At 45.1% G+C, this 26024-nt stretch overlaps 1 protein-coding gene across 2 annotated transcripts in view; it reads right to left on the reverse strand.

The window, feature by feature from the left end:
- The window catches only part of LOC147427505 (elongation factor P (EF-P) family protein), a 112674-nt gene extending 86900 nt beyond the window's left edge, over positions 1 to 25774 (reverse strand). The window contains exon 1 of one of the 2 annotated variants that reach the window (XM_086497387.1): positions 25577 to 25774. In XM_086497387.1, the coding sequence (XP_086353513.1) occupies positions 25577 to 25700 (124 nt within the window). In that variant the 5' untranslated portion in view covers positions 25701 to 25774. The remainder of the gene's footprint in view (positions 1 to 25576) is intronic. The other variant, XM_086497386.1, reaches the window with a different exon arrangement.
- Positions 25775 to 26024: the final 250 nt, after the last annotated feature.

The raw sequence follows: 26024 nt of genomic DNA on the forward strand, positions 1-26024 counted from the left end.
TTATGTACAAAGGGTTGATAAGCAACGTAAGTGTCACGTGACACATCTAACCCTATGTGTCCGTGGACAAGCTACAGCATGATCAAGGTTCAGTCAGTCCAATCAATCTAGATTAGAAGTGATCTGGCACTTTTGTGAGTCTATTCGTAGACCGTGCATGCCCAGTCACTTAGATTAGATGTCTATCCTCTGGTTACACACAGCATGATCATCAGTATTCCCATCAGAATCCATTAGAACCAGTTAGGGGAATTTTCCAGTGCATTTAGCCTATTTTCCCTATTTTTGACATTTTTCACTTATTATTTTTAAGTGACTTCCCAACAAAAGTGGGTAGGGCAATTTTGCTAAGTTAATATATAAGCAAATCCAAGTTAGCACTAAAGGGCAGAAGAGGCAACAGAAGCTCCCGCTCAACAGGCACCTTCTCAGCAAGAACCTCATCAGTATGCCTGGCGTTTTGGTTTTCCTCATCGCCCACACCCTCATTACCCTAGCGTTTTCTGTCCCTAGCAGATTTCCACCGCTTCATCCACAGCTTCTGGCGTTTTCAGCATTGCCGTCCTTGCCATCAGTACCAAATCCCTAGTGTTTTGCATAGCGCCAGCACCTCCCCAAACCCCTGGCGTTTTTCAGCCTTGCATCATCGCCAAGTTTTCCAAACAGTCTAGCGTTTTTGCTAGCAATAGCAGATCAGTCCAGCGTTTTCATTTCCAGCCTGAAGTGAAGCATTGCAACAGCGTTTCTCAGCATTCAAGACAGTAGCTGATTCAGCCCTAGTTGGTTGCAGAAGATAGCCATTTTCAGCCCTCGAAAACGCAGCCAAAACAGTCATTTTCAACCACCGAAACAGCCTTGAAATTCAGCATATAGAAGACCGCAGATTTCAACCCTAAAGTCGTCGTCGTCATCCCCATCGTCGTCACCGACATAGTCCCAGGTTGCATCAGTCCATTGCATCGTCATTGTACCACTTTGTGCAATCAATAAGTAGACCACTCTCGCCGACGAGAGTGGGGCCTTCGGAGGAGGGTTTTACGTCTCTGGTGTCCCATCTCTCTTCTCTCTCTATCTCTCAGTCTCATACACTCGCACGCACAGTGTCCATTCACTTTGTTTGTGATCATAGCACTTTCCATTAAGAACGGAAGGCTCTCCCTTCCATAAGAACTAAAAGGAACCTTGATCACAGTTTGGAGCACTCAAGCAAAGCGCAAACAATCATTCCACTGCACCTAACATTGGTATCAGAGCTTTGGCAGTGTTCTGTATCACTCAAGGAAAGAACCACAAGAATTTTTTTTGTTTGTTGAGGTCGCACGAACCCAAGTTCGCTTGGGCGTGTCAATTCCTAATCGTGTTTTGTTGAAGAGTGACAGGAATCCCAAGAAAGAAGGGCTTGTCCAGCCTCCCCTTGTGTCTCTTTTCACTCATTGAGAGAGGACCGTGCACTTAGCAGCCGGCCAATCGACGTGAGGTGGGAAAAAGCAACCTTGGTGTGAGCGCAAGGCCGCCAAGGGGTGCGCCCACAGAAAGGAGTATAACTCGGGTGGAGAGAAGATCCTTCTCAAACGCAGTTTGCAAGCGAAAGAAAACCTCAAGAACCTCAAGACCCTCAAGAACCCAAGAACCCAAGACCCTCAAGAACCCAAGTTCCTCGTGGACTTAAGAACCAACCATAGTGCATGGTCGTCACCTGAAGCGGAATGGATACTTCGCATACAGGTGATGAGATTGAGTGAGGCGACGAAGATTTTTCCCCACCAGGAGACTTTTTCGACCCTCCCCCTTCACCATCTACGCCACCAAGTGTACCAAACCCTATGGAGGAAATGGTCAAGCTGATGATGGCCATGATGGACAGACAAGAAGCAAATCGCCTTGCTAAGAACCGCGAGCAAGAAGCAAATCGCCTTGCTTTAGAACGCGAGCGCAACGAACGCAAAGAAAGAAAACAACAAAGAAAGATGGAAGAAGCAATACGAAACGCAATCTTTGAGGCCGAGCATGTAGCTCAAAGAGTGGCTTTGGAGATCGAGCGTGAGGCTCAAAGAGAGCTACGCACTCAAGAATTGCTTCGACAAGTGCTAGCCTCGAAGACCGAACCACCCAAAGATCGTGGGAGTTCATCAAGTGGTGCAAGCCACGACGCGGATTCCAACCATCCAGTCACAGAGAAGTTGACTTTCAGTAAGTATGACGGTAAGATGGATGCTACGGTTATTCATTCTTGGTTGCATCAATTTAATGCTTATTTTGCGACAATTAAGAAGACAGGAAATAGCAAGGTTTTGACGACAGCTATGTACCTTGCCGGTGATGCCATTAGTTGGTACCACGCATGGCAAGAGGCACAGCTCGCCGCGCACCTAGAGGAAGCCCACGGATTCACGCCTCTTTCCTTCAATTGGGCTGATTTCCAAGACAAGCTCAAGGCGCGGTTTATGCCACCTCAGTACCTCTCACGATTGAAGGACGGTTGGCGCTCTCTCAAGCAAAATGGTATGCCGGTTATGTTTTTTCTAATCGTGTTTTGCAGTTAGGTACTCAATTACGAAAATCGGATGATGAGCGCAAAGAGGCTTTTCTCTTTGGATTGGACGAGTATATCAAGTACGATGTCGAAGTGCTCGATCCAATCGATCTCAACAAGGCGGTAGCGATTGCTCTCGCAAAGGAGATGAAGCACAACAAGGGAAAGCCTAAAGAGAACAAGACTTCCACAAGTACCTCGCAGACTTCTCAGAACGGTAAGAACGGTAAGAATGGTAACTCTTCTAACCAATCTTCCAACAGTCTCTCAGAAAAGAATTCTTCCAATGACTCTAAGGGTAAGGCTAACACAATTGCTAAACCTAAGCTAACTCCATATGAAAAGTAGCACAAGGACTTGTAGGAGGATACATCACGTCGGAAGAGCAAAGCACTTATTCCAAGAAAGGTCGTTGTTTTCATTGTCACATTAAGGGTCACATAAAAAGAACATGCCCTAAGCTTGAATTGAATGAATCTAAAGAATCCACAAAACCCACTTCCTCTGTCAATGCAATGAATGATAACACGAGTGTGCCCCACATTTCTCCTGACCCTCCCATTGATGATTCTCTCATTAAATGTTATAGTCGTACGTCGGGACAGCGTTTTGTCATATTGTTTGACCCAGGTAGTATGCATGATGTGATCAGTCGCTCTCTTGTTGAGAGAGCCCGCCTCGAAGTTAGTCCGAGATCTCCTATCAAGGTCTCTGGCTTTCATCCCGGTATAGACGCTCTCATCACGGAGGAGTGCCTTGATGTGTTGTTTGGTATTCAACAAGCTGCCTTCACTAGAAGATTTGTTGTTTCTCCTCTCTCAGAATGTGAGATGATTTTGGGCATTCGATGGTTTTGTGATAATGACGCTCTCATGAATTTTGCGGCTAACACTCTAACTCTCAATGCCAACAGTGTTTCTCCTATTGTCATTCATGGAGAGGACATTGTTCATTCGCCATCTCTCATTGCTAATATGCAAGACAAGATTGAAAGGATTCGGGAAAAAGAGACTCTCTCAGTCTCTTCTTCTCCGAAGCATGATCCACAAGATTTGCATGATTGTGTGAAGCATGATGATGATTTGATTCACAATGACTTGCATGATTATTTGAATGACAATGATTTGCATGATGATTTGGTTGACAATGATTTGCATGATGATAAGCATGATGAATTGAATGATAAAGACAAGCATAATGATTTGCATGATCAAGATGTGATTTCTCACAAGCATGATGAGTTGCATGAAGATTATGTGATTGTTCACAACGATGATGTGTTAGTGGATGCTTTGTCTAGTGCAGCTAACCTCGTTGTAGATTCGATCAATCACGAAGAACCGATCTTGGCTTTCGAGTCGAGGTCCAAAGAACCCCCACAGGACGATTCGATTATTCAGGAAGAACAGATCTTGGCTTTCGAGCCTAGGTCCAAAAGAACCTCACAGGAAGTATTATGTATTCGCATGATTGATACGCACGCATTGTTCGAGTGTTTCATTTGTAACCGTCCCTGTATTTTAGTCAGCATCTTTATGTGATCCCTTTTCCTAGGCATGACATATTGTATGTTGAGCACGTTTCTCTCATGGATGAGCACGAATGTATGCGGATTTCTCATGAAAAGTATGTATGTAAGGAAGTCACATTCCATGTCTCTTCCTTGGCATGACACAGTTTCCGAACGAGCACATGAAAGTATGAGCACCAAGCATGGGCATTTCCATTGTGTTTTGCCATAGTTGATTGCTCTAGTTCATAAGAGAACGATTCGATCTCATTGTTTGCATGTGTTTGATGAACGGGTTGTCACTCCGTCTCTATGTTCATCTACATTGCATACACAGTCTTTAGAGAGGACAATATTTTTTCCCTTCACTTTACATGGAATGGGTATGTTCATGGTTTTGTGTTGGAAGTGGTTTCAGGAATTTTCAGCCATGGAGATTCTTGAAGAAGAAGGAAGCATGACTCTAGACAAAGTTGAAGCAAGGAAGGAGATTCAAAAGACCTTGTGTCGCTTTCGGCGCGGCCCAAAGAAGCAAGCGTTGCAGACCTTTATGAAGGTCAAGTACCGCACGACCCACACATCAAAGTGGGCCGACGAAGAGTCCCTTCCGGGATTCCGGATGCTATTGGCGATCTCCCTCGACGCCATACAGTTCGGTATCAATACCTCACTTTGAAAAGAAGGGGATGTCACATGACACATCCAACCCTATGTGTCCGTGGACAAGCTACAGCATGATCAAGGTTCAGTCAGTCCAGTCAGTCTAGATTAGAAGTGATATGGCACTTTTGTGAGTCTATTCATAGACCGTGCATGCCCAGTCACTTATATTAGATGTGTATCCTCTGGTTGCACACAGCATGATCATCAATATTCCCATCAGAATCCATTAGAATCAGTTAGGGGAATTTTCCAGTGCATTTAGCCTATTTTTCCTATTTTTGACATTTTTCACGTATTATTTTTAAGTGGCTTCCCAACAAAAGTGGGTAGGCCAATTTTGCTAAGTTAATATATAAGCAAACCCAAGTTAGCACTAAAGGGCAGAAGAGGCAACAGGAGCTCCCGCTCAACAAGCACCTTCTCAGCAAGAACCTCATCAGTACCCCTGGTGTTTTGGTTTTCCTCATCGCCCACACCCTCATTACCCTAGCGTTTTCTGTCCCTAGCAGATTTTCCACCGCTTCATCCACAGCTTCTGGCATTTTCAGCATTGCTGTCCTCGCCATCAGTACCAGATCCCTACCGGTTTTCATAGCGCCAGCACCTCCCCAAACCCCTGGCGTTTTTCAGCCTTGCATCATCGCCAAGTTTTCCAGACAGCCTAGCGTTTTTGCTAGCAATAGCAGATCAGTCCAGCATTTTCATTTCCAGCCTGAAGTGAAGCATTGCAACAACGTTTTTCAGCATTCAAGACAGTAGCAGATTCAGCCCTAGTTGGTTGCAGAAGATAGCCATTTTCAGCCCTCAAAAATGCAACCAAAACAGTCATTTTCAACCACCGAAACAGCCTCGAAATTCACCATATAGAAGACCGCAGATTTCAACCCTAAAGTCGCCGTCGTCGTCCCCATTGTCGTCACCGACATAGTCCCAGGTTGCATCAGTCCATTGCATCGTCATTGTACCACTTTGTGCAATCAATAAGTAGACCACTCTCGCCGACGAGAGTGGGGCCTTCAGAGGAGGGTTTTACAACGTCTCTGGTGTCGCATCTCTCTTCTCTCTCTATCTCTCAGTCTCATACACTCGCACGCACAGTGCCCATTCACTTGGTTTGTGATCATAGCACTTTCCATTAAGAACGGAAGGCTCTCCCTTCCATAAGAACTAAAAGGAACCTTGAGCACAGTTCGGAGCACTCATCTTGAGCAAAGTGCAAACAAACATTCCGCTGCACCTAACAGTAAGGGTCGTTCTTCGCAATGTGAGTCCAAGAAAGAGGGCAATAGAGATGCATCAAAGGGTAGATCAAAGTCTCGTGGTCGCCGCAATGTTCAATGCCATTATTGTGATAAGTTTGGTCACATAAAGAAAGATTCTTATGCTCGGAAGCGTGACAAAGAGAAGGGCAAAGGTAAAGGCAAAGATCATGATGATAAAGAGGAGAAACCAAAGAGTTCGATTAAGATTAAAAAGCTGAACATAGTTCAGGATGAGAATGATACGCAAGACATTAATATATTGACTGAAAATAATGATGTCTTTTATGATGCACAGGAAACTCTATATTTGCAGAGTTCTATGCCAGTTGAACTCGTTGTAAGTGGTGAAGTATACCATACATGGATTCTTGATTCGGCTGCTTGGGTTTACTACATATGAGGAAACCATTGGCTCTGTTACACTCGGTGACAGTTACTCTTGTGACATTGTTGGCGTAGGTGATATTGCCATGGTTATGGCATATGGAGTGAAGTTTATCATCCATAATGTGCGTCATGTTCCAACCTTGACACGCAATCTGATTTCGGTTGGACGTCTTGATGACTTGGGTTATAAAGTCACTTTTCATCAGGAGTCTTGGCGTGTTGCGAAGGGTCATCTTATTATAGCCCATGGTTCTAAAGTTGGTTCACTTTATCCTCTTTATGTATCTGATAAAAACAGTGTTCTTTTTGTAACCGAACTGCCAATTGTTGCTTTGTGGCATAGCCGGTTAGGACATATGTCAAAGAAGGGAATGGAGACACTCTCTCGTTTGGGCTACTTACCGTCTTTCTCATTTTCAGATTTTCCCTTTTGTGAGCACTGTCAATATGGAAAGCAAACACGGACACATCGTACACATTCTTTTGACAAGAAAGAAAACCCTTACAGCTTGTGCACAGTGATTTATGTGGGCCTATGCCTTCTAAATCCCATGGTGGTGCCTCCTATTATGTTATATTCATTGACAACGCAACACGGCATGTTTGGGTCTACGCCATAAAGTCTAAAGATGAGACCTTCTCTTGCTTCAAGAAGTTCTTATCTAGTGTTGAAACTCAATCTGAACATAAGTTGAAAGCTTTGAGCTCAGACAATAGTGGAGAATATGTCTCCAAAGAGTTTACAGACTTCTGTTCAAGTACAGGAATTAAGTGTGAGTTAACAGCTCGTTATACCCCTACATAAAATGGTGTTGCCGAACGAATGAATAGGACCATCCAAGAGCGGATTATGTCTATGCTATCACGGGCTAATTTACCGCAAGCGTTTAGGACTGAAGCATTATACACAGCCATGTACTTGATCAATAGATCACCACATGCTTCAATATAGTTTTGTGTACCTTTAGAGTTATGGTCAAGACACGAATTGTCTTATGAAAAACTCCGCATATTTGGCTATGAAGCTTATGCACATGTCACGTGACACCTCCAACCCTATGTGTCCGTGGACGAGCTACAGCACGACAAGGATTCCGTCAATCCAATCAGTCTAGATTAGAAGTGATCTGGCACTTTTGTGAGTCTATTCGTAGACCGTGCATGCCCAATCACCTAGTGTAGATGCATATCCTCTGGTTGCACACAGCATGATCATAAGCATTCCCATCAGAACCCATTAGAATCCTTCAAGGGAATTTTCCAGTGCATTTAGCCTATTTTCCCTATTTTTGACATTTTTCACTTATTATTTTTAAGTGACTTTTGTTGGAAAGTAGGTAGGGCAAATTGAGTAAGTTTGTATATAAGCAAACCTGGGCTAGCACTAATTGGAAGAAGAGGCACCAGGAGCACCTTGCTCAACAGGCAACTTCTCAGCAAGACCAACCCCCGCGACTACTCTGGCGTTTTCCCCACAGAAGACCTAGCGTTTTTGCATCAGATCAACCTTGGTGATTTGTGCACAGCAGATCAACCCCGGCGTCGTCAAGACACAACAGATCAGCCTAGCGTTTTGCTTTTGCAGAACAACCGGCGACAGCAACAGATTTTCAGCCCTAGCGTTTTTGCATCTGCTTCACACCCTAGCGTTTTGCAGATTCTTCGCGACGGAACTTCCAGAAACCTCAGCGTTTTCAGTTTTCAGCCCTAAGACACCGCAGATCAAGTCCCGAACCTCGCCGATCTCACCTTCCCGCAGCAGTTCCTCGCCACACGGTCAGTTACCGCAAGGTTTACAGTTTCAGCCCAGAAAACGCAGATTTCAGCATCTGAGTTTTCAGCGCATCGTCGTTGCATCGTCGCCATCGACATCATCATCAACATAGAGTCAGAATTCCACAGATAAAGATTTGCAGATTTCAGCCATAGTTTTCAAATTTCAGTCGTCGTCGACATTGTCGACAAGTCCAAGCATTGTAGAGATTTGTGCAATCAATAGTAGACCACTCTCGCCAACGAGAGTGGGGCCTTCGGAGGAGGGTTTTACATCTCCGGTGTCGTATTCTCTTCTCTATCTCTCAGTCTCATACACTTGCACGCACAGTGTCCATTCACTTTGTTGTGATCATAGCACTCTCTCATTAAGAACGGAAGGCTCTCCCTTCCATAAGAACAAAAAGGAACCTTGAGCACATTATGGAGCACTCATCTTGAGCAAAGTTCAAACATTCATTCCCCTACACCTTACAGCACATGTACCCAAGGAGTTGCGTGCTAAGGTAGATCCTAAGTCAAGGAAATGCATCTTCATTGGCTATGGTGTAGATGGTCAATTTGGCTATCGTTTATGGGATCCGGAAAGTCGATCAGTGATCCGTAGCAGTGATGTTGTCTTTAATGAAACTAAGATGCATAGACAACCAGTGAAAGAGGTTGAATTCCGGAAAGTGACATTTTCCGATGTATCACCTCCTGTCCAGACAGCTCCCGAGCCACTTACTACAGAGGCTAGTACGAGTTCTGATCAGCCGCGGAGATCTCAAAGAGTCTCACATCCACTAGAACGTTTTGTTCCAGGCGTGGATTTTGTTTTGCTGACAGATAGTGGTGAGCCTTCTTGTTACAAAGAGGCTATGCTATCCAAAGATAAGGTTCAGTGGGAACATGCTATGAAGAGGGAGATGTCTAGTAATGCAAAGAACAAAACATGGGAACTTGTTCTATTGCCAAAAGGTAGGAAAGCATTGCCTTGTAAATGGGTTTACAAGAAGAAGATTGACAATTACAAAGCTCGTTTAGTGGCCAAAGGTTTCAAGCAAGAATATGGTGTCGATTTCCAGGAAATCTTTTATCCAGTGGTCAAGATGATCACACTGAGAATGTTGCTTGCTTTGGTTGCCACTGAAGATATGGAGCTTGATCAAATGGATGTCATTACAGCTTTCTTACACGGTGACCTCGAGGAAGAGATTTATATGCAGCAACCTGAAGGGTTTGTGCTAAAGGAAGTTTCACAATCTCAACAGAAGGAGATCATGAGGCAATTGCATGAATTGGTGGAAAAAGGGATGGTGAGGCCTAGCTCCTCTCTATTCTGCTCACTAGTACTTTTCCTGCAAAAGAAAGATGACACATATCACGTGTGTCGACTGAGCACTAAATACGATCACTGATAAATGCTCCAACTGCATTCAAACTTACGATGGACAAAAATCTTCAGGCCACTCAAATTCTCTTGAGGAGTACAAGTGACACCTCTAGGTAATCTTTCAAGTTGTGAGAGAGAATACACTTTCCATTAATCAAAAGAAAAATGAATTTTTCCTACAAGAGATTCAATATTTAGGTCACATTATCTATCAAGATAGTATATTTATGAATCCGTCAAAGTTGGAGGTAATAAGGAACATTTGGTCTGTAAGCTTCTGAAAAGTCTCTATGGCTTGAAGCAATCATCCAAACAATGGTATCAAAAGTTTGATGCATTTATGTGTTCCCTAGGCTATAAGCACAGTAATGAGGATCCATGTCTTTACGTGAAAAGACAACCCAATGGATAGCTTATTATGCTTATCCTTTATGTAGATGACATACTTATTGCTAGTCATTCCAAGAAGGACATTGCTGACTTGAAAACCAAGCTGAAAAGTCAATTTGACATGAAAGATTTGGGTGAAGCCAATCACATTTTGGATATGAGCATTACTCGTGACCGTAAGAAGAGGTTGTTGTACCTTTCTCAAAAAGAGTATGTGCACAAGGTTCTTGATCATTTCAACATGCAGAAGGGGAAGGCTTTGAGTACTCCATTGCCTGCATATTTGAAACTTAGCAAGAAAATCTGCTTAGGAAAAAGCGGCAATGGCTAAGGTTCCTTATGCTTCTGCTTGTGGTAGTCTCATGTATGCCATGGTGGCTACAAGACCTGACATTGCACATGCAATGGGAGTTGTCAACAGATTTATGTCTAACCATGGTAAAAAGCAGTGGGATGCTGTCAAGTCGATTCTCAGATACTTGAGTGGCACTACAGATAGACAGTTATGCTATGGTCGTGGAGAGTCATCCATTCAAGGATTTGTAGACAGTGATTATGCAAGCTGTGTTGACAATCGTAAATCAACAACAGGTTGGATTTACACATTTGCTGGTTCTGCTATTTCTTGGAGATCCGTTCTTCAAGATTGTACATCCATTTCTACCACAGAGGCAGAGTATGTTGCACTGAGTGAAGCATGCAAAGAAGCTATTTTGCTTGCTCGCCTAGTGAAAGATCTTGGATTGGAGCAATGTACACCAGTTCTTCATTATGACAATCAGAGTGCTATTGCCTTGGCTAACAATCCAATGTTTCATTCCAAAACGAAACACGTTGATGTGTGTTATCACTTCAATCGTGAATACCTGGCAAACAAGAGCCTTGATTTAGTGAAGATTCCTACATCAGAGAGCACAGCGGATGCACTCACTAAAAGTCTCTCTAGCCATCAGTTTCAACACTGTCGTGAGTTGATGGGCATTGGATGAAGAGTGGTTCTCTTCCATTCTTATGGTCTCCTATGTTGGCCATCAAGTGGGAGAATGTTAGGTATAATGGCCATGTGGCCGACCGCCCATCACTAACTGCTACTAACTTTAAGTGTACAGCTATACACTTGTGTGAGCCACTAACACTAAGTACAATGTGTATTGTGCCTTAGTGCATAAGGTAGAGAAGAAAGAAAGGGGGCACACAGTACGTGTTGGCTCTCCCCCTCCAACCTGTGCATGTGGCTATGGTGGAGTGTGTGTGAGTGTGTGTGCATATTCCTTTTCCTCTTCCGCTGTGCTCACGGCTGCTCCCCTTCACCGTGGTGATCATATAGAAGGCAGTAAGCGAGTGTCACAAAATAATGACATGGCATGCCCAACTCAAAGAGAAATGGTTGAGTAGACAAGAGAAACTGAATCCAAAAGAACCTTAAAGAAGTTGTGGGCGAGGGGCCTAAAAAGGAGTTAGAAGTTTTAAAAATCCGTAACCCATCAACTTAAAGAACTTACGGGGGGTCGGACGAGGGACCTAAACCCAATTTATCAAAAACTTCGCATCTAGGCTGAAGCTCCCCAAAACGAGCTGACTACTCTGGCGGCGGAGTCGAACGGATTGCTGACGTGGCAATTGTACGGATTCTCATAAATCGCATTGCAATGATGACGTGGCACGCTATACGAATTTCCGTCATTTGCGCTAGCAGTTTTGAGCCGCTTTCCACGTGGAGCTTTTGAGCAGGTGCTTTTTGGTGCAGTGCTTTTGAACCTGATGCTTTTAGGGCCTTGCTTTTGGGCATTCCTTGTAAGTTTATCAACGCCTAGAGGGCCACTTCTTGGAGAGCATTTGGACGCACAGTCTAGGAGAGAGTTGGACCCTCAAGAGTCATACTTTGCGAGCATCATAATAAAGAAATACCAGAAGAGGCACCAGTCTTTGGGACCAATGCGTCTTGGCCCGAAACTCCGCCATGCCGTGTTCGTTCTCTCTCTCTCTCTCTCTCTCTCTCTCTCTCTCTCTCTCTCTCTCTCTCTCTCTCTCTCTCTCTCTCTCTCTCTCTCTCTCTCTCTCTCTCTCTCTCTCTCTTTTTGTAAATCTGCTTTGATTAATTTACAAGTGGCAAAACTCAAAGCAAGGAAAACCCACGAAAAGAAAGGGATACAAAAGACGGAGCACTATAAGGCTCCAAAGGCTAGAAACAGTCAAAGTAAATCCTGTAGGCATCAAGAAAAACGTCTCCAGCTTCATAGGCAAAATGCAGCACTTGACCAAGAGATAATTTGAAATAGGGAAAGGGGTCAACAAAAGTGCCCTGGAACATTAAGGAGTTCCTATGATGCCAAATGGCCCACATAGTCCAAAATCTGAGCCAGGTGAAGAAGACCGCAAACTCAGATTGTGGTCACCGAAGCACCCCAAAAAGCCAAAATCGTCTGTGAAAAGAGCCGGAAGGAAAACGTAGTTGAAGAGCAGCCAACACTTGCCGAATGAAGGCTCTGGAGTGACGACAACACCACAGCAAGTGTGGCATAGTCTCCTCAGCCTCAAGGCATCTGGGGCAGCGGGAAGGCGCAATATGCCGAGCATGCAACACACTACCAACAGGTAGAGCTCCCACCAAGCACCGCCACAAGAAAACACGTTCCTTTAAAGACAGATGACTCTGCCAAATGCGAGACAATTGCCACCACAAGGATGACTCGAAAAGCGACCACAGCTGATCACCGTGATGCACAATCCATACATCAGACTGAAGAATGGCATAGACACTGGCAGCTGAGATGCAGTCCAATCTAGTAGTAGCCAGATTCCAATCAGAGAAGCGAGAGTCTTCATCCAACGGAGGAATGGGCGAATGAGCAGCAAGTATGTTTTGAATCTCCCGCCAGAGAGGAGAATAGTGAAGACCCAACCGAAAGCGGGAGACGGCATCAGCAAAAGAAAGAACATAACCCGAGTCATCAACCACCTGATGCACCTGACAGATTCCTTTTTAGGAAAGAAAATACGCTTGGCGAGGAGACCGTTGAACCAAAGTCGAAGCAAAAACCTTGCTCCAATGCAGACTCTCCAAGCGAAGAGAGTTACCCATAGAGGCTTGTCAACCATCCCAAGCCAAACGTGAAGTGACAACCTTCCAATCAACAATTAGAGAAGAAGTAAAGAGACTTTATACCTAGATGAATCCAGGATAAGCCCAGATTCACCCTTGAAGGAAAGTGCAACGTATAGCCCCAGGAGAGAACAATTAGAGAAGAAGTAAAGGGACATCCAGGAATGTGTCCTTCAAGCTTCCCAAAAACAACATCCCAATAAGTCAGTTGCCAATGACCAAAAGAAGGGGTGACAATGTGCGCACATAAATGTGTGACCATGAGAGCCCAGGGTTGCTGTTGCTCCACCAAAACTGGCAACAACATAGCTTTCCGAGCCAGAAGATGACGTCTCAAGTCCAAAATATTCAACCCTCCAAGCCGCTTGGGAGAACACAGCTTGTCCATAGATAAAAGCCGAATGCCCCTCTTGGTAGACGAGGTCCGCCAAAAATGTTCTAAAATATTGGACATGAGAGACTACAAGCGCAACCGAGGCCAGGACAACAAAGGCAAGTAAAACTGCACATAAGCCACAAGGATGCATTGGACAATCTTGAGACGCACATGAAGTGGCCACGTGGACAATTTCCAATAATCCAACTTGGAATGTAGACGTTGGAGCACCCAATCCGTTTTCTTCATACCCGATACATTCCAACCCAGCGGATAACCCAAATGGCGAACCAGAACATGGGGAGGAACAATCTCCCCAGGCCACAATATTCTATGCCAGTCACACTCTTTCAAAGGCAATAGCTTGGATTTGCAAAAGTTAACTTTGAGACCTGCTGCCAATCCAAACAAGTGAAGAGTATGCATAATCTGCAGTACATCATCATAGTTATTACGAGGCATGAACAAAGAGTCATCCGCATAAGCCTGACCAGCAAATTGTCGACCAGAAGGTAAAGTAAGGCCATGTAGCCTACCAGTGGAGGTCAAGGAATCCAAGTACATAAACAAGGGATGAGTAGCGATCGCATAAAGCAAAGCACTCAGAGGGCATCCCTGCCGTACCGACCGTCCCAAAGGCCAAGATTCTGTGAGAGAACCATCCAGCAAGCCTGCAGAAGTACTGTTTGCATACAAGAAAAGCACGACACGGGATAGCCTAGGCCCAAAGCCCAAATGTCACATGGTATCCGCAAAGTAATCCCAAAGAACAATGTCAAATGCCTTTTCAATGTCAACCTGTATGACTAATACATCCTGTCGAGTATATTTTGCATATTCCATACCAATAATGACATTTGCGAGGTTATCAGTAATTTGACGTCGCGGAATGAAGCCGTACTGAGATTGATGCAAGCCTTCATGCAGAAAGCATTTGAGTCGCTTAGCAAGCATTTTTGCCATTAATTTATATACCACAGGTATAAGTGTAATAGGCCGCCAATGTGAAAATTCTTCACACAATGCATGCTTAGGGATCAGCTTGAGCAAACCTTCTTTCCAAGAGGAGGGTAATTCCTGTTGTTCCCAAGCTGTATTCATCATGAATAATAGAGGCAACTTCAAATAATCCCAGAAAGACAAGAAGAATTCCACAGAGAGACCATCCCAACCAGAAGCTCTCCATCGACCTAAATCAAGCAAGCTGGCATACAATTCAGACTCACTGAAAACAGCTTCCAAGTCTTGAGCCTGCCGCAGCGAGAGAATGGAAGTAACATGCGATAGAAACACGTGACGCACTTGGCGAGCTTCTCTCGTGGGAGAAGAAGGGGCCTCAAAAATCTTGCCATAATGAGAGCGTAGGGCTAGTGCTAGCTCCCGAAGAGTGGAGGTCCACTCCCCTGATGGTAATTTAACTCTCCGTATAGCTTGAGACTGTCTCAAGTGATGCAAATGTTGAAAGAATTGTTTAGAAGCACATCCTTTATTTGCAAAAGCCTGTTGACGAGCTCGAGTCTGCCATTTGGCCAATTTCCTCTCATCATTGTGCCTTAAGATTGCACGAGCAGAAAACAACTCAGTCATTTGAGCATCAGCAAGAGAAGAATGATTAGCCAAGTTCATTGATCGGCTACAAGCATCCTTTGCTTGGTTAACCTGTTCCCTTAATTGTGACAAATAATCCCTGCCATAATCCTGTATAACTGATTGAACACGCATAACAAAACGAAACCATGCTATGTCCCAGTCAACATACATATGTGATAGCAAAGGCGGGATGATATTCACAATCATAGTGCGAAAAGGCTCATGCTTGAGATAAGCATTATTGACATGCAGAAGTCTTTTCTTGGGTAGACGATCATTGACATCAAAAGAGCCAAAACGAAGTTTCAAGCATACGGGAAAATGATCTAAGAGACACATAGCATAATCAATCGTCATCTCGCATACAAAGTCATCATATTGTTGCATGTAAAAAAGATACCAACGATCCAACCAAGCGCGATACATGGATTGAGCATTGTGCTGAAAAGTAAAGCCTGGATCAATCGCATGCAAAAAGGGCCACAAATCAAGCCCATTACAGGTCGACATAAATTGGTCCCAAGATTGCCGCTCCATATGAAGCATGTGAGAATGGCCAGTAGTATTATCCGCAAGGTTTGGTGCATTATTGAAATCCCCGCAGAGAAAGGCATTGGAACGCCAACAATAAGAAGAGATAGCACTCCACAACCGTGCTCTATCTGCAGAAGCTCTGTATGCATATAATCCTCCAAATTCGAAAACTTTTCCATTAACAATACATTGGATGACCATCCATCTCCCAGTCGGGTCATTAAAGACCGAGGTCGGGAAGAGTTCATGTCAAACAAGCATAAGCACTCCAGAATGGCTAGTTGATCTTGCATAAGCTATCTAGTAGCCCGCAAAGTAAGAAGTCTGTCCTGCAAATTGATGTTGATTATGCTCTTGAAGAACCACAATGTCTGCTTTACATGTATGTACATAGTGCCAAGTAAGCCGCCACTTGTCGTGATTGCATAACCCACGCACATTATAGGAGATGCAATTCAAAGAACTATGCATTCTATATGGTATATACAGTGGACGAGGAAACAGGGAAAGAAAGGGGGGAATAAAACTCAAGTACCAGTCCCCATCGACACATCCTCCCCAGCTGAAGGTGCCTGAGAAGGTGGGTCAATACCTGGACCTTGATAATTGAAAGGAAATGCACCTTGCGATGAAGAAGCTTCTCCAGTAACAACCTCCTTGTAAGAACGAACAACCTTGTCCCAAGCTTCAGCCAAAGAAGTGGTCATTACAAGGGAGTTCTGAGCAACATTCTTCAAGGGAGGCACATAATTACGAGAAGATGCCGGAACACGAGGTGTAGCAGCTTTGACTGGTTTCTTGGGCACTATCCAAGTTTGAGAGGTCGAAACCTGTTCTTTTCCCTTGTCTTTAATATTTGGAGAAGCAGTAAGTGCAGACAATTGTACTTGTTTCCCCTTTCCTTTAATGGCCCCAATTGAGGGGGAGGAGGTTGAAACTCCTTTAGTTTGAACCTCAGTAGAAGGTTTCGAAGGCGAGCGAGGTTGAGGAGCAGGGACGAGTGAAGGAGGTGGTTGCAGATTTGGTTCCGGACATTCGGACTGCATATGACCAAATTTGCCACATCGGAAGCAAGAATTCGCAAACTTGCCCCATTTAAGCTTGAATGGGCGCTTTCCAACCAGTGTATCCCCAAAATCGATCGAAATACCTGTTGGTGTGGGGATATCCGTGTCCCACAAAATACAAAAACGGTTTGTGTTTGCCTCCAGCTTAGGAGAGCAAATGACTTTGCCTAACTGAGCAGCCAACAAAAGAAGAAAATGACGCCAAGTGCGAGAAAAGTCGACCACCTCAACCCAGACGGGACACTTGTGATGAATGAGACTCTGATAGTCCTTGGTAAGAGCCCAAGGCAGCACATGAGTCATCTGCGTATTGAAGAAAAGAGGAGACATTTCAAGCAGAGCATCCCGAGCATCCATGTCAGCCAGCAAGACTTCGTAGAACCCTCGCGCACCAAAGTAAACCCCTCGGACTACTTGCCGTTTGAGTAGGAAATCAACCCATTGGCCTACATCCTGAGCAGTAGACATTCGACCCGGGAAAAAAAGAATCACAGTGTTAAGTGCATATTGAGCAACAGGATCCATGAGCTCCTGTATAGGGATACGCACTTCCATAACAGGAGCGGATCCTTCCCAGGCTTGACATGCATCCTCGAAGTCCTCATGCAAACATTCTTTGATAAGACTCAAAGCATCCATCTCCGAAGTTTCCATGGCTTTCCGACGCTTATATATACATTGATCGGTGGAATCCATGCGAAGCTCTCACACACACACTCTCTTCTTTTTTGGGGGAGTTTTTTATATATGACTGCTATATACACAGGCAGACACACACACCAGCTAGCTGTACAAATACACACCCCCCTCTCTCGCACACAAGACGACAGAAGGACCGCGTGCAGGCGAAATCAAACTTCCACCCCCGCCGCGCTGTGAAGGGCCTGCACAGGGTAGATGTTGTGCAGAACAGAGTCGCGCGACAAATGAGGCCGAAGGATTCACCACACCCCCAAATCCCCCACAAGTGTACACACACGCACCCACTCGACATAGACACACACACACACACGTGCAAGGCGGCTGAGATGCCACACACCACACACACTGCAAACTTGACCAGCACGATCGTGACTACTTCACACACACCCACACTCACTCACACCCTAAAACACACACAGTGGCGAAACCTGTACAGAACCAGCAAGGGTTGGCTGTGCAGAGGAGTAACAGCTGCGACGAAACACACACACACACTCACACACCTCCACGCAAACTGAAAGGAAACCCTTGCTAAAGCCTGCCCGCTGCTGAGGCTCTCGTCATCTTTGATGGGCCACGTGCAGGCGAGGGCAAACTGCAGCCACCGGCTCACTGTGTAGAGGTTGCACAGGGCAGAATCGTGCGACAGAGGAGCAACAGAAGGGTTCGCGACACCTCAGAGATTCCTCACACACACACACACCTCAACATACTCTCTCTCTCTCTCTCTCTCTCTCTCTCTCTCTCTCTCTCTCTCTCTCTCTCTCTCTCTCGCTCGCGTCAAGTTGAATGGTTTTGCAGTTTTTGTTTGTGTTGCTATTGAACCCATAGCACCCACTTCCTCTATCAATGCAATGAATGATAACACGAATGTGCCCCAAGTTTCTCAGGACCCTCCCATTGATGAATCTCTCATTAAATGTTATGGTCGTACGTCGGGGCACCATTTTGTCATATTGTTTGACCCAGGTAGTATGCATGATGTGATCAGTTCCTCTCTTGTTGAGAGAGCCCGCCTCGAAGTTAGTCCGAGATCTCCTATCGAGGTCTTTGGCTTTCGTCCCGGTATGGACGCTCTCATCACGGAGAAATGCCTTGATGTGTTGTTTGCAATTCAACACACTGCCTTCACTAGAAGATTTGTTGTTTCTCCTCTCTCAGGATGTGATATGATTTTGGGCATTCGATGGTTTTGTGAGACTAACGCTCTCATTGATTTTGAGGCTAACACTTTAACTCTCAATGCCAAAAGTGATTCTCCTACTGTCATTCATGGAGAGGACATCGCTCCTTCTCCATCTCTCATTGCTAATATGCAAGACAAGGTTGAAAGGATTCGGGATAAGGAGATTCTCTCAATCACTTTTTCTCCACAACATGATACACAGGATTTTCTTGATTATGAGAAGCATGATGATTTGATTGACAATGATTTGCATGATGATTTGGATGATAAAGACAAGCATGATGATTTGGATGATAAAGACAAGCATGATGAGTTGCATGAAGATGATGTGATTGCTCATAAGGATGATGTGTTAGTGGATGCTTTTTCTAGCGAAGCTAACCTCGTTGTAGATTCGAGCAGTCATGAAGATCTGATCTTGGCTTTCGAGTCGAGGTCCAAGGAACCCCACAGGACGATTCAATCATTCAAGACGAATCCATCTTGGCTCTCGAGCCTAGGTCCAAAGAATCCTCATAGGAAGTATTATGTGTTCGCATGATTGATACGCACGCATTGTTCGAGTGTTTCATTCGTGACGGTTTCCTGTATTTTAGTCAACATCGTTATGTGATCCCTTTTCCTAGGCATGACATACTGTATGTTGAACACGTTTCTCTCATGGATGAGCACGAATGTATGCGGATTTTTCGTGAAAAGCTGAAAAGTATGTATGTCAGGAAGTCACATTCCATGTCTCTTTCTTAGCACGACACAGTTTCCGAACGAGCACATGAAAGTATGAGCACCAAGCGTGGGCATTTCCATTGTGATTTGCCACAGTTGATTGATTTCGATCAAACAGAAAAGATTCGAGCGCATTGTTTGCATGTGTTTAATGAACGGGTTGTCACTCCGTCTAATTGTTCATCTACATTGCATACACAATCTTTAGAGAAGACAAGATTTTTTTCCTTCACTTTACATGGAATGGGTGTGTTCATGGTTTTGTGTTGGAGATGGTTTCAAGAATTTTCAGCCATGGAGATTCTTGAAGAAGAAGGAAGCAGATCTCTATACGAAGTTGAAGCAAGGAAGGAGCCACAGATCTCTATACGAAGTTGAAGACTTTGTGTCGCTTTCGGCGCGGCCCAAAGAAGCAAGCGTTGCAGACCTTTATGAAGTTCAAGTACCGCACGACCCACACATCAGAGTGGGCCGGCAAAGAGTCCCTTCAAGGATTCCGGATGCTATTGGCAATCTCCCTCGACGCCATACAGTTCGGTACCAGTACCTCACTTTGAAAAGGAGGGGATGTCACGTGACACATCCCAACCCTATGTGTCTGTGGACAAGCTACACCATAGCAGGGTTCCCGTCAGTCATGTCAGTTTAGATTAGCAGTGATTTGGCACTTTTGTGAGTCTATTCGTAGACCGTGCATGCCCAGTCACTTAGCATAGATGCATATCCTCCGGTTGCACACCGCATAAGCATAAGCATTTCCATCAGATTCCATCAGAGTCAGTTTGGGGATTTTTCAAGTGACTTATCCCATTTCTCCCTATTTTTGACATTTTTCACTTATTTATTAAGTGACTTTTGTTGGGTACTCAATAGGGCAAATTAAGTAAGTTAATATATAAGCAAACCCAAGTTAGCATAATTTGGCAGATGAGCAAAGAGTACAACAAGCTTACCTAAGCAACACGTGCTCTCTCCCTCTCTCAACAAGACCTCCCCAAGTCACCCCCTTGGTGAGCCACCCCCAGCAGATACCATCGCCTAGCCTCTTGCAAACTTTGGCGTTTCCTCCCGCAGCTAAGCATCGCCTTCAAGCTCTCTTGCCTGGCGTTTCCCCGCGACCAACACAGCCCAGCCATTAGCGTTTTCACTAACGCTAGCCAACCAGCCTTTTCAGCGTTTTTTGTAGCGTTTTTCCAGCATGGATAGCTCAGCCCTTGCAGCGTTTTCAGCAGGTGCTAACAGCCCTAAAAACGCAGCCTAACAGATACAGTACCTCAGCGTTTTTACCATCAGCATGACCCCCGACAAATCCACCATTTTCAGCCCTTAAGACAGCAGTAAAACAGTCGATTTCAGCCCCGAAACAGTCCACGAAATTCAGCCAATAGAAGATCACAGATTTCAGCCTAAGTCGTCGTCATCATCACCGTCGTCGTCATCGGCATAGTCCAAGTTGCATCAGTCCATTGCATACGCATTGTACCACTTTGTGCAATCAAAAGTAGACCACTCTCGCCGACGAGAGTGGGGCCTTCGGAGGAGGGTTTTACAACCTCTCGGGTGTCGTATCTCTTCTCTCTCCTTCTCTCATTCTCATACACTTGCACGCACAATATCCACTCACTTTGTTCGTGATCATAGCACTCTCTATAAAGACGGAAGGCTCTCTCCTTCCCTAAGAACTAAAAGGAACCTTGAGCAATATAGATCACTAATCTTGAGAAAATACAACATTCATTCCGCTGCACCTTACATTCTCCCTCTCCACCACGCAAAAGAAAGGCCCGAGGGCAACACACATGCCGACACGAACCACAAAAGGTGAGAGATGATAGAGAGTAAAAGGGGGATCGGAAATTGACAGCAAAAAGCGGGAAAGTTTCTTTGATTCTTCCAAAGTCGGTTTACAACATGCTCCGCCAAGTTCTTCACTTCCGACTTGTCCAACTTCTCCTCTTGGCTCTCCAAGCCCTGGCTGCAGAAAAAAACTCCCTTAACTTCAAAAAAACGTGCCCTTTATTGTGGGGAGTAGCCGCTTTGGCAACCGCTTTCTTTACCAGACACCTATCTCTTTTTTTAGCTTAACTGCACGTGAACTGCTGCTTTTCAGCTTCGCCTTGCATGGCACTTCTTCGCAAGAGGGATCCCCACTTAAGCGGCGGCCGCCTCAGGCCCCTTTCACACTTGAGCTCTCATAAAAGGCAGCCCCATTGGGCCCCGTGAGAACCACACCCAAACAGTGCAAGTCAAAACGCTGCCGAGCGGCACCACAGCACCGCCAACACGCCACCGACGGCTACCGCCGCCAAAGCACCCGTAGGAGGCCCACCATAGATCATTGAGAGGGAGCTCCCTCTCTCTCCACTTACTTGCTCAAATGAAGTCACAACCCAGAATATATAGCCCAAGCTCGGTTGGCTCACCACCGCATGTGGATTAATAAGATGCCACGTGGCACTGCCCTGCGTGTCCACCTCTTGAGGCTCCCAAAACCTCTTAACAAAATTTTGAAAATTTATTTCTCTTTGTCCCCCCTCTGGGTGGCTCTTGTTTACTGCTCAATTCCCATGCTGTAAAACCCCACCAAAGGTCCACCTTGCTGGCCTTGATCCCCCAAGACCTTGCTCCCTTCTGACTCTTTTACTCCCTCGAACGACGCGCTCAAAAATGACCCTTAATCATCTAGTACCATCCTACCGACAACTGCCCCAAACTTTGATAGTCATTGTCTCACCACTCCGAACTTCGATTGACACCCTATAACTTGTTGCGGTCTTCTCATGCCACATAGTATCCCTATAAACTCTGGAGAACTCCAAAATTTCCCCGATGGCATGCCTACCGAGGCAATCAAACTGGAATATAACTGGTCTCGACAGTGAAACTTCAACTGCTCCTAACTTGGCCGTTTGAACTCTGATTGCCGATCCGGAAAGACCGACATGCACCGAGAGATGGGCACTTCAGGCCCATGGATTCACTTCCACCCTTATTCATCATCTGCTATGGCCCACTTCAGCAAGGATCTGCAAACCACTTTAACCTTCAACCCACCATAACTTGCACTCCGTAGCTCTGATTCGGGAGCTGTCTGGACCGACTCGTAGACCACAGTGAGGGCCACCTCTAGCTCTTCCATACCTGCACTTTGCACCCTTTGACCAACCACCTTTGATAGACACAATAACAGGTCACTCTAATCCCAAAACCACATAAAGCATACATATCCGCTACCCTTTGTCTGGCCTTGACCTTCATATCTGCTTGATAGCTTTGGCATGCCCTCGTGAGCACAGATAAACCTGCATTGCACTCTTCACAGCATTGACCAACTTTAGTTGCACCACCGTGTGTAAAAAGATTAATCCAATACTCCAGAAAGCCGAAATATGTGAAGCCTCTAAAGAATTACCCGATTGATGAAAGACGCTCGAGCTGGCGAAGGCACAATGATTCTCCTCTCAAGGCGGAAAGGAAGCTGAGAGAGAAGCAAAGTGCAGAAAAGCGAAAACTGTTCTCACAGAAAGAGTTGGACAAAGCTCTTGAAAAGAAGATAAGCCAGCTAAGAAAAGGCTTAAAGCACTCCCGAAAGAAAAGGAAATCAACGGATTTCTCCAATTATTTGGGCCGGAAGTCGACTTTCGAGGTGGTAAGCAGATCCAATAAGTGTGTTCATTTCGAGGATGACCCAGCTTTTTCTTCGTCTACAGAGAGTTTGTCACAAACTGCTGACATGTCAAGCCACTGAAGATCGGAGCCAACCTACAGATCCCAACCGAGGGGCCCTAAAAAGAAGCAACAAAAGAAGTAAAAGTTCCACCAACCTTTGGGACCCCATCCAATGGGGCCCAGACGACCTAAAGGCAATAAAATAAAACAGGACAACACGCACACACTCACCTACGTAAAGACTGATGACGTGGCAAAGCTGTACGAAATCCCAAATTTCACGTTGACATACTGACGTGGCAACTATACGGATTTCCGCAATTTTCGTAGACAGTGCCACGTGGCAGTTGTACGGATTTTCGCAAAACGTGCTGCTTGCTTTTGGGCGCCAACTTTTGAGCCAGTTGCTTTTGAGTTTCAAGATTTTCATGTAACTGCTTTTCATGACCAAGGGCCTTTAAATATGGGCCAAGGGCTCATTCTTTGCCATGCTCCGCGAGAGGTGCAGAGGATGGAGTATCGGCGTTGTACAGAGTTCAAGTAATATAAAGAAATACCGAAAGGGGCGCCAAGATTTGGGGCTTGTGCTCTCTCGGGGTCGAATTCCGCCACTCCCCGTCTCATGTCTTCTATCTCTTTCAGTTCAGTTGTTATGTAAAGTACCTAAAAGTGTTCAGTCTGTTCTTTTCCATTGGCACGTGGTGCCCGTCTTGTGATAGAGTTCCAATAGTTCGTCGTCCTCTAGTTCCAAAGAGGATGAGAAAAGGCGGAAGAAGCAGAGACCAAGCCAGAAAAGGCAAAAAACCAATTTTTACAAAGTCTAGAAGGCATAGGTGGCCATCTAGCAATTTAGAGGAGGAGAGCTCGTCCTCTACTGACAATGAACAAATGGACAAGAAGACCAAGGAGTTGAAGGTTTGACGTCGCCTTCTCAAGCGATCGGTTCTCCAAGGTGTGAAGGACGGCATCTTACTTGAAAGGAAATGCACAGACATGGCGGTCTACTCTGTTGTTGTGCAGAGAAGCACCTACGAAGTGGGTAAAATTCAAGAGAGTTTTCACTTCAACTTGGATAGCAGAAGAATATGAAGAAAAAGGCTTTGCATCATCTGAAAATGACTAAGAAAGACACGTTGGATGACTACTGCCGGAGGTTTTGACATACCTATCTGCCAGTGTCCTCATTTCAGAGGGCCACTTTGAGGGATCATATTGAGCGGTTTTATTGTGGATTGCCAAAAGAGATTCGACGGCATTGTCTGCAACAAAAGTCTGACTCTATTCATAGACTTATGGGACATGCCAAGCAAGGTTTTTGAATGCATGGCAGATCATTGACTTATCCTACGGACAAGCCAATGTCCACCTCAACACGGGAAGAGTCTTCCTGTGAAGAGAAAGAACCGGGGCAACCGAATGAAAGTTCATCAAAGGATTCCAAAAATGATAGTGCATCCGAGGGTTCAGACGAACCGAGGGAACCAGATGCAGGTTCATCAATGGATTCTCAAGAAGACGAGAATCAAATGGCAGTGCATCTGAGGGTTCCAATGAAGCAAGGGCATCAACTAATAGTTCATCAGAGAATTTCGACGATTCTGATTGATGTGCCAGTGGGCAAGGGAGGCTAGCGATGCTACCAACAAGTCACAGGGCACATTGAAAGAACGAAAAGGTAAGCTAGGTCCACCGGATAACTTAATCCCGTGTACTTTTGGCCTCGATGCAAAGTAGATGGAGGAGGAGAACATCGCACACAATTGTACCTTGAAGATTTTGGAATATTAGCAGTGCCTATGCCAAAAGTTACCGATCAGCAGGTTGTATCTGGTGCAGTGTGGACTGCACAACAGGGGAGCCACTCCACTCCTTTTGTCACAGATTATTTAGATTGAATAAAGTCACTAATTTCTCTTTGACATTTTAGAATATTGACGGGCTGATAGTATTTTGCGGAATGACTTTATGAACATGTGTACATTGAATTGAAAATTTCCTTAATTGAAATGAAGACATGTGCTCTTTCATGTGTGTATTGTCAGAGACATGTAGAGAAAGATGAAATGTCTAGAGCATTTTGTATGATGAATGATTTGAACTTAGTGCATCTAGACATTTGTTAAAGATCAGAAAGATCTGGATGTGAAAGATCTGGATGTGATGGCTAAGTGAATGAGAACTAAATGTGAACTTAATAAGATTCTAGGGCTTCAAGATGTCTATCTAGATCTGATGACTGGATATTGTTGTGAGTGGATCAAAGAGTTCTTGTAGGAATCTAAGTTATTAATAAAAACCATTTAAAACCCTCTCAAGAATAATGCAATAAGTAACAGCTGGATGGTCCTCCAAAGCTCGTCCAAGGTTGAAATCTTGTCAAACTATGTCCTTTCAAACCCAAACATCACATGGAGATAGATTGTGTGCATGTATGACCCTCTGACTGTGTGTACGTGCAAGCAAGTATGCAAGTCTATGTGTGTAATATGCCACTTCTGCACGCACGCGAATGATGTATGCGCAGGTGCAGACAACACACACACAGAGACCCGTCCCCACGTGGCAATGTGCAAGATGGCACGATGGCTACAGGTGGTTGTCTGTCTCTGTGTATCTCTCTCTGTCTCTCTCTGTGGTGTGGCTGTTTATTTGTTCTTTTTTTTTTTGGTTTTGTTTTTGGGGGGGGGGGGGGGGGGGGGGGGGGGGGGGGGGGGGGGGGGGTCATCTTACCAGCTTTACTAGCAGCGGAAATCGTCAGAGCTGAGCTTGAGAGTCTCGACTGTCGAAGACATAAGCGGGAAAACGTGCAAGAGCGAAATGAACTTCCTGCGAGAGCCGCAGGAACCACAGCCATAGCTGCAACTAAGCGGCTAGTGGAGCGCGGATTGAGTGTGGCAGTAAGGTAGAACTAGGACTCGTTAGTTGGTCAAAAATTTAAAATTTATGAGGAATTTTAGGCATAAGCAGTCCATTACACCGGCCCACAGGCTAGGCCGGTGTGACCGTTGCGTCGGGCGGCCTCTAGAAAGAACTAGATGTGCACAAGAAGCACCATTTGGTAAGGGATAACCCAAGGGGATGCATCCCATTGAAAGAGCAGTAGTACTCATAAGTAAAATAGACATAGAGGTCGAATCATGTTGTACAGGGTAAAGTTATCATGGATATTGCATGTCAA

This window comes from Adiantum capillus-veneris, chromosome 23 (assembly GCF_014529385.1).
Source record: "Adiantum capillus-veneris isolate H3 chromosome 23, ASM1452938v2, whole genome shotgun sequence".
Taxonomy (NCBI): domain Eukaryota; kingdom Viridiplantae; phylum Streptophyta; class Polypodiopsida; order Polypodiales; family Pteridaceae; genus Adiantum; species Adiantum capillus-veneris.